This window comes from Urocitellus parryii, chromosome X, assembly GCF_045843805.1.
Source record: "Urocitellus parryii isolate mUroPar1 chromosome X, mUroPar1.hap1, whole genome shotgun sequence".
Taxonomy (NCBI): domain Eukaryota; kingdom Metazoa; phylum Chordata; class Mammalia; order Rodentia; family Sciuridae; genus Urocitellus; species Urocitellus parryii.
In genome coordinates this window covers 58,452,611-58,462,090 of record NC_135547.1, presented here as the reverse complement: position 1 = coordinate 58,462,090, position 9,480 = coordinate 58,452,611, and the positions used below count along the sequence as shown (strand labels likewise).

The 9,480-nt window shown below is 37.7% G+C and overlaps 1 protein-coding gene across 3 annotated transcripts; it reads left to right on the top strand.

Annotated features, from left to right (window-relative positions):
• The first annotated feature begins 704 nt into the window (after positions 1 to 704).
• Tspan6 (tetraspanin 6) lies at positions 705 to 8,313 on the top strand. Of its 3 annotated transcripts, none has more exons than XM_026410503.1 (8): positions 705 to 819; positions 1,904 to 2,092; positions 2,495 to 2,569; positions 3,233 to 3,331; positions 3,705 to 3,839; positions 4,390 to 4,473; positions 6,367 to 6,483; positions 7,433 to 8,313. In XM_026410503.1, exons 2-7 carry the CDS (start codon positions 2,081 to 2,083, stop codon positions 6,433 to 6,435), a joined length of 474 nt encoding a protein of 157 aa, XP_026266288.1. In that variant the 5' UTR covers positions 705 to 819; positions 1,904 to 2,080; the 3' UTR covers positions 6,436 to 6,483; positions 7,433 to 8,313. The 3 variants fall into 3 exon arrangements, with proteins under 3 accessions (XP_026266288.1, XP_026266287.1, XP_077650050.1); XM_026410502.2 differs by lacking the exon at positions 705 to 819 and adding an exon at positions 834 to 993; XM_077793924.1 differs by lacking the exons at positions 705 to 819; positions 4,390 to 4,473 and adding an exon at positions 834 to 993.
• The last annotated feature ends 1,167 nt before the right edge of the window (positions 8,314 to 9,480 follow it).

Genomic DNA, 9,480 nt, shown 5'->3' with positions numbered 1-9,480 from the left:
GAATCAGGGGGCTGGAATACACAGTGCTTTTCACTGTTAACATCTCAGAGGGCCTCACATTTACCTGGCATTCTCTGTAGTACCCTCCCTTTTTATAAGTTTACAGTTAGTGGCTGAATTCTATGTTCGTTATTCACCTCAACCTTCCAATGACTTAGGGGACAAGAAAGCAGTGGGATAATGGAGGTTTGCTAACTCCTGACGGACATTTTGAAATTATTGTCTTTTAATACTTAGCTTTGGAATTCTTTCAAAAAGTGATAATTTCCTTCCGTTTATTCTTATCACTCCCCCAATAAAATAATGTTCTTAAATTGAGAGCAAAATTGAGGAGTAAAATCAGCCTGATTTCACCAGAAATTCACTTTTTGTCTAAACAAATGCTTCTGTATGTATTGCTTGGCAATCTGCTTGTTTTTGTTTGGAAATATATTTCTTGTGGGTATTTTCCCACGTAATAACGTTCTTATATAGTTTCTAACCTTTCTTATTCTTTTGTTTTTCCTTCTAGGGGCAGCAGTGGCCAGGGAGGCCAAATCATAAAGCACTGCGGGCGGTGCTGACGATACAAACAATATGAGGAAGTTATAAGGACAGGAGAGGGGGGGGCGGGTAAGATTCTTCGGGAGGAAAAAAAAAATCGAAGCAAGCTCCACTGAAGATCTAAGATATTTCTGACACTAGAACCTTTGTGTACAGTTTTCGGTAACCTTCGGCAGGGGGTGCTCGGAAATCGTCGCCACTTTCCGGACAGCCTCCTTCACCTCACCCTCTAGAAAATCGTACAGTGTTTCCGGCTCTTCTCAGTTGCAGACGCTCGTAAGTTTCCGGAGAAATTCGGGGACTCGGAGTCTCGTTCGCTCTGTTCGATAGCCTGGTGAGGTGGTGCAGGGTCTCGGGATAGTCATGGCGTCCCCGTCTCGGAGACTGCAGACTAAACCAGTCATTACTTGTTTCAAGAGCGTTCTCTTGATCTACACTTTCATCTTCTGGGTGAGAGACGGAAGCGTCCAGGCACTGCCCGGGATTCCGGGCTTAGATGCGGGTGTGTGTGTGTGACCCTGAGTGGAGGGAACTCAGGTCGAGGATGGGGTGGGGTTTGAGCGATTGTCGCTTTTGGGACCCCCGGCGCCGGCGACTAGTAGCTGGGCATCGAGTCTGCACCGGGGTCACGGTAAGGGAAGGGTGAGCTGGGACACAGACACGACAAACGTTCTGAGTTCGAAGCTCGAGGCGAGGAAGGGAGTTAAACCGCCAGAGCACGCGAGGGGGTGTCCATGAACATTTGGAGAGGCAAGACTAGCCCGGCCAGTTTGAGGGCTCGCTTGCCTACTAGTGTCTTTCTTTTCACTGCTTCGTAAGAGGGGAGTGTTTCTCACAGGTAAGTATAGTCTGGCTCCACTCCCGCCAATTTATTCTTGGATTTCCTTTTTGTATACTATCTCTTTGTAATCCTGTTCAACCCTAAGCTAGAGAGATCTTTTAATAGAGCGTGGGGATGGGGGGAGGTTTCTGGAACTCAAAAACACATTTTTTTTTTTTTATTCCTCTCCAGGAAGGTTTTCTTCTTTAAGACTGGAGTAAAAGGGTTAAGGAAGTTTTCATTCCTCAGGCAAATATACCATGAGCTTGTTTTTACAACAACAACAACAAAAAAAAAACCAGATGAATTTAAAGAATTTGGACAACCTGCTTTGCCTATGGCCTACATTTATGGGCAGATCCCCTTCATACCCTCATCCACCCTCCCCACTTGTCTGCCATATTCCAGCTACAATGCTTGGGCCATCAGACTGCTAAATTATTTCTCACACCCATTGCGTCTTAAGTACTTCCTGGTTTGTGATTTGAAAATGCTAGCGTATACAGTGCCTAACTTTCTATTCTCTGATTTCTCATGTAGATCACTGGTGTTATCCTTCTTGCTGTTGGCATTTGGGGCAAGGTGAGCCTGGAAAATTATTTTTCACTTTTAAATGAGAAGGCCACCAACGTCCCCTTCGTGCTCATCGGCACAGGCACTGTCATTATTCTTTTGGGCACCTTTGGCTGTTTTGCTACCTGCCGAGCTTCTGCATGGATGCTGAAACTGGTGAGCCCTTGTTTTCAGTAAAATTGATTCTTGACTTTAGAAAAGTCTTATATGTTGTGGACTTTGTTTCTTGGAACTGGCCACAGCCCTTTACAATTTTTCCTGTTCCTTATGAAAATTTGCCAAGTAACAGTTCTCCACTCCAATTTCCACTTTCAAAGTAGACATTTGGAACTGGCCACAGCCCTTACAATTTTTCCGGTTCCTTATGAAAATTTGCCAAGTAACAGTTAGTTCTCCACTCCAATTTCCACTTTCAAAGTAGACATTTTGATACTGTTTCCCCTGCCCTTTTCAATAAAAATATGCTGAACTGAGAACAATATTTTCCCCCTTTGCCTCCCTTTGCAGCTGTAATAAACCTTATTTATGCTGATTTGAACTTTCTTTTTTATCCCACAGTATGCAATGTTTCTGACTCTCATTTTTTTGGTCGAACTGGTTGCTGCCATCGTAGGATTTGTTTTCAGACATGAGGTAAACGTGACTTAGGGAATCTTAATTTAGTAAAACGTATCCTCTAGAGAATAAAAATGGATTAGGTAGCAGAATTAAATAACTTTTAATAGTTAAAAGTCACTTAAAGCTATATTTAAACCTTATTTTCAATCTTAGCCTACAATAATGGCTTTCTAGTAAAAATTTTGGCCCACTCTTATTGATTTTATAAATGAAAATTTAGAAAATTGTAGACTGACAATCATCAAAAGAAAATTAAAGGTACTTTGGGTTGCTATGAAATCATTCAGTGAATAGCAAAAGCTCATTAGAGTGTCTAACAAACAGTACATTTTCCCAAATTAGGTTTTGTAGCTTCATTCCATAGTCATCAAATTTATAGTCAGTTTAAAGTGGAGAAAGATTGAGGGTGAGGAGTGTGGAACAGACAGTACAGAGCTGCCACTTGGATAATAAATTATCTCACAGCACTTTGAAATTGTCATGGTTATTGTCTTACATTGTGATGTTTTTGCTTAGTGTACCCTCAGCTGTACTATATTCCCTAAGAAGACAGGACTAGATGATGGAAGTTAATTATTATACATCAAAGATACATGCAAGAATTTCTTATTTGACCCTAGAAATCAAAAGAACTTTCTAGAATATTTGTTTACTGGCATTGTGTTTTTTTTGCTATAGATTAAGAACAGCTTTAAGACTAATTATGAGAAAGCTTTAAAGCAGTACAACTCGACGGGAGATTATAGAAGTGAAGCAGTAGACAAGATCCAAAGTACGGTAAGTTGGTTATAGGTGGTGGATTCTAAAGAGGGGAACACATCCTATGTTGCCTCAGAGAAAAGGATAGAGTCAGGCTACTATATTGTTCACTTGAAATGTGGGCTCTTCTCACTTCTGTACATGTTTTTTCCCTTCCCACCTACATTATAGACAAATACTGTTAGTGCCTACTATAGCAGGAAAGTAAGGTGAGTCCAAAATTATCATGCTTGGTGTTAGAACCAAGTAGAATCTCTTGAATCAATTGAGGTGAGAGACTATTGAATACAATAAATGTTGTTTTGAGCACAAATTTCATTAGAAGATGATGTCAGGCTAAATATTTGACTCCCAAGTTGTAATATGAACTATGTTTTGTTGGATTTTTCAGTTGCATTGTTGCGGTGTCACCGATTATAATGATTGGAAAGATACAAAATATTACATAGAAACAGGATTTCCCAAGAGTTGCTGTAAACTTGAAGATTGTTCTCCACAAAAAGATGCAGATAAAGTAAACAATGAAGTAAGGAATCTTTTTTTTTTTGGTATAAGGGAACCCCCAGGGTTGCTTAACCACTGAGCCACATCCCCAGCCCTTTTTATTATTTTTATTTTGGTACAAGGTCTTCCTAAGTTGTTTAGGGCCCTTTCTTAGTTGGTGAGGCTGACTTTGAACTCACGATCCTCTTGCCACAGCCTCCTGAGCTGTTGGGATTACTGGTGTGCACCACCATACCCCCTGCAAGGAGCCATTTAGAATTAATTTGACAATATTTGAGGGCTTAACACAGAGTTGATGTAATATTTAATTTTTGCTCACATTAATACAATCTGAAGTAGGCAGGCAGGTGATGACTTGATTTCATGCAATAAGCAAGTAATACTTTCAAAGTTATAATTGAAAATTGGAAATAGTTGGGATTGAGAACATACACAGGAAAAGAGATTTCAATAAAAATGATAGGCTAATAGTAGTTAAAGCTCATCTTTCTGCAAAAGCTATATGATCAAAGTATTATATAGAAAAACAGATTACTTGTGTTGTACTTAATGATCCTTCCCCCTCCCATTAGGGTTGTTTTATAAAGGTGATGACCATTATAGAGTCAGAAATGGGAGTTGTTGCAGGAATTTCCTTTGGAGTTGCTTGCTTCCAGGTAAGTCTCCTCATTCCTTAGGAAATATTTCATTCCTCTGTAGGTATAAACTAGAAGATTTTCACTTTTAATGCTTGAAGGTTTTGCTTTAGGGGCCTGGATATTGGGAGCAATGTAAGAGAAATCACATTTTTAAAAAAAAAAATTCAGCCATCTAGTATAAAAATCCTTTTATTTATTTTTTTTGTGGTAGAGTGATTGGACTTGTTTTGTATACATAGCATTTTAGTTAGCTTTTTCAATGCTGTGACTAAAAGATCTGACAAGAACAACTGTACAGGAGGAAAGGTTTATCTAGGGGCTCACAGTTTGAGATCTCAGTCCATAGATAGCAGGCTCTATTCCTCATGGCTTGAGGTGAGGCAGAACATCATGGCAAAAGAATATGGCAAAGGGAAGCAGCTCACATGATGATCAGAGAGCAGAGAGACTCCACTTGTCAGATACAAAATATATCCCAAAGGCACCCCCCCACCCCCGCCAGGGACCCACCTCCTCTAGGCACACCCTTACCTGTCTTCTGTTACCATTCAGTGAATCCCATCAGAGGATGAGTTCACTGATTGGGTTAAGGCTCTCATAACAAAATCATTTCTCCTATAAAACTTCTTGAATTGACTCATGCATGAGCTATCAGGGGACACCTCATATCCAAACCATAACACACAGTATTGATTTTGATTTGTGATTGGGTCATTCTTTTTTTAAATTTTTTAAGTTTTTTAGCTGTAGATGCACACAATGTCTTTATTTTTATTTATTTATATGTGGTGCTGAGGATCAAACCCAGTGCCTCATGCATGCGAGGCAAGCACTCTACCACTGAGCTACAACCCCAGCCCTGATTGGGTCATTCTTTAGGTTTGTTTTATTTAAGGAGAGACTATATTCTTGTATCTTAGGTTTTTCTTCACAACTTTCCACAACTACAGAGTTGTCTACATTTTTATTATCATTACCATGGCTTTTGATGTTTCAAGGCATGAACTAGAAGAAAAGACCCAGTGACATCTCAGTTAACTAAACAAACATGAGATGGATAGGAACCTTTTTTTTTTTAGCAATCATTCAAGATTCTAAAAACATCAGGATCTTTCCTGGATTGCAGCTACCCTAGTGAGTTGCATATAAGTTCCAGCCTATGAAAATTAAGATCACACAACTCCACATTCAATATGTGCCTGTTTTTTTTTTTTTGTGGACATTGTTTAGGTTGTCTTTCTTAAGTATGCTTCTTGCTGTAGCATGAAAAAATTGTGTTGTGGCTTAAATTATTTTTTTAGGGCATGGACTTTTTGTCCCTTATATTCAACATTCTAAAAATAAAGACTAATCCAAGGGTAGTCCTAATATATTTATAAAGTAGCATATAGAACTATCTAAATCTGTACTAATAACAGAAGCCAGTGGCCTGATTTGAGCACTTCTAATTATTAAATAACATCAAAATCTCAGCTACTCTGGCCCCAAAGTGCTCAGTAACCATAATAGAGCAAGTGGCTACTATATTGAACAACATGAATATTCTAGAACATTTACGTTATCACAGCACTGCTTTTCAAGAAAATCAATGCCCTCATCAATGAAGGTTTTACTTGATAAGATGCTTATTCTAAGACATATCCTTATTTTTTCCCTGGTAATCACTGATGGTTACTTCAAAACTCATGACTCCTGAATTTTCCTTCACTGCCAGTAGTGAAATTCTGGGTCACAGTAGTAGTAAAACTTATGTTCTTTGAATGTGATTTAGAGTCTGTAGAACATCAAAAATAACTATAAAAACTCAAAAAATTGTTGGTGAATTAAAAGTGAAAGAATAATACATCTGTATGCTGAGATCTTCAAGCTCTCATGTATGTGTGTTTAATATTGTTTGTATTCTCTTTTCAGCTAGTTGGAATCTTTCTAGCCTACTACCTCTCTCGTGCCATAACAAATAACCAGTATGAGATAGTGTGAACAACAACAACAAAAAAGAACAAGGGCTTATTTCTCTGCAACTTAAAGGTGCGTTCATTTTGGTTCTCAGCTCTGTTAGCACTGATGTTTACTCCAGCCTGTGCATGTATTGCATGGACTGAGTTTGCCAACGTCTTGTCCAGTAGCATATTCCAGTCTTACTGATGCTGTGTGAGCCCTGCATTAGGTAAGTTAGTTCTGTATATACAAAGGCCTGGCCAGAAAAGAAGAACCTAGCTTGTTCTGTGTATGCTTTCTGTGTTTATGCAACAGAAGAACTCCTATGGATTTACATATTTACATGCACATTGCAACCTAAAGATCATAAGTAGTCAATCCTCTTTCTCACATATTTCAACCTAAGAGTGGAGAGAAACAGAAAATCCCAATAGTTACTTTATTCATGAGACTACCTGGCAAGTGCACTCTGCTCTTGACCCTTGGCCAATATTGGTACTTCTTTCTCTAATTTTCATTCACCACAGTCTGTTTTCCCCCCAGCACATTTTTTTTTTGTACTGGGGATTGAACCCAGGGGCACTCAACCACTGAGCCACATCCCCAGCCATTTTTTGTATTTTATTTAGAGACAGGTTCTCAATGAGTTGCTTAGGGCCTCGCTTCTCCTGTGTCTGCCTCCCAAGCCACTGGGATTACAGGCATGGGCCACTGCGCCTGGCTCACCACAGTCTTAATCAGTGCTTCCAAGTGTTCTTTTCTTGGTAAAGAGATGTTTTTGGTTGACTATTATTAGGAGCCATAAATTATCAGATTTTGAGGAAAATAAAATATTGTGATAATTGTTGGCTGAATGAATCCCTAAGGTACCCTTCACATTGTAATTGAGCCACTGACAAGGAACAGATGAGGTCTTCATTAGGGGGAATAGATTAGAATGTGGGCAAATAAATACAGATTTAACATTGAGGTAACAAATGAATGCAGGTATGAAAACTTAGGTTATAAGTAAATTAACTTTTTTTTTCTTTAATTTTAGGATATTTAGGTTCCCCTGTGAATTATAAAATCGCCTGGTTGGAAGACTGACATCACTAGTTACCAGTAGGCTGAAAAATTACACCAGTAGATTGAAAAACTACATCAGTAGACTGAAAAACTATACCAGTAGACTGATTCAATCAAGATGTTTGTTCAGTATGTTCTAAGTCCACTTTCTGTCCCATGATGTCTCATTCATGTTAGATCTTTGAAACCCTGTATCTCTCTGAAACACTGGAAGAGCTAGTAAATTGTAAAATGAAGTAAAACTATGTTTCTCTTGACTTTCTTTCTCAGAGTGTAGCCTTTAAAAGGCACTGTGTAATTGCTGTTTTGATACATTGTAATCGAGGGAAACTTGACCCCTCTGAATTTGCTAATTTATGTAGTTTGATTGAAAATTGATGTCTCTGAACTGGTCCCTTCCCAGCCAAGGTTATTTGGTTTTATTTTGTAATTACATCAAGAAAGTTAAATGTTCCATTAGTCTCTGTTCTGCTGATAGGCAGAGGGTCATACTATATACTTTAATTCCAGCTAGTCATTGGATAGAACCTATCATTGCAGTTCCTGGGTGGTGGTAATAGTCTACAGCCTTGGGTCTAAAGCAGTGAAACTAAAAGGTACTACCTGTGTTCAATGATACATCAGAGTTCAGCATACAATTTATATTTTTGCCTCCAAATTAGGGTATTTATACTGGTGTTTATACTTTCCCTATTGTTTGAAAGGGTCCAATTATTACTTTAGTGGTGCTAGAATTTGTATTTTCCTTACAGACTCAATGGAACTTTTCATTAACTCTAGCTAAAATTTCTTTACCAGGTTGATATGACTTAACTGTCAATATTATGGTCAACTTTAATAGTCTTAGTTTTGGTTGTGTCCTTGGTTAATAAATATAAATATTTCACTTAAATATTGTTGTCCTCTTTTAGAAAATCTTCTGGGATGGTTGTTTTCCACTGAGAAAGTGAAGGTCCCATGTTTCTACTTGGAGTATATATTTTTTTAAGTTGAAATTATAGCTGAGGCCTTAATTCTTGTGTCATTAAAAATTAATTTTTCTATTTAAAAAACTATTTCCTATAATAGGATTACATTCCATTTGTGAAATACCATATGCTTAGCATTCTCCTAGAGATCACTTTTTTTGTTTGTATAGTTTGCATTAAAAAGCAATAAAGGGAAATACTTAACCTGTATCTTTAGTATAATAATTAATAGTTACTTAAATTTGACTTGAAATTTGGTAATTGTTTCTAGTGTTTTGAGTCCCTCTATTCAACTATTAGTAGAATCTTTCATTTCTGATTGCCACATAGTCCCAGAAAAGATGGTAAGTAGAGTCAAATACTGTTATAAATGAAATGGACAAAACTAATTAAGTAAGAATAATTAATTCTGGGTACATGTCTCAAAATGTTTGGAGTTATTTCATAAAAAAGGTATTCTCCATTAGAACATTTGGTGAGTGGCTTTTGTGACACAAGAAGAGTGATAAGAAAACAGTTGAAAAATAGTGACTACAAATGTAGTAAATCAGATTTCTGTCTCATGGGATTAGTGAAGGTAAAGAAGCAAATATTTGGAGGCTCATTAGCAATTTTCAAACAGGTATTTTTCACTAGAAAACCTTGAAAAACCTTAGTTTTTTAGTTGTAGATGACCAAAATAACTACTTTGTTATGTAATCAGCTGAGGATTGAACCCAGTGCCTCACACATGCTAGGCAAGCACTCTACCACTGAGCTACAATCTCAACCCTTTGAAAACTCTTTGAAGGTTTTCCCCAGGGCTCACATACTATTTAAGCTTTCTACATCCCCAGGCTCTCTCTCTCTCTCATTAAAATGGAAAATAACTAAGGAAAATTAAAATATGGTGAGTGGAAAAAACACTGCACATCACACTTCTGGTAGATACATTTTTTTTGTTTTTATTAGTACATTATAGTTATATATAATGGGGGGAAGTTCAATTTGCCATGTACATGCATACATATAATTTGCTCCATTTTATTCCCTGGTACTTCCCTTTACCTAT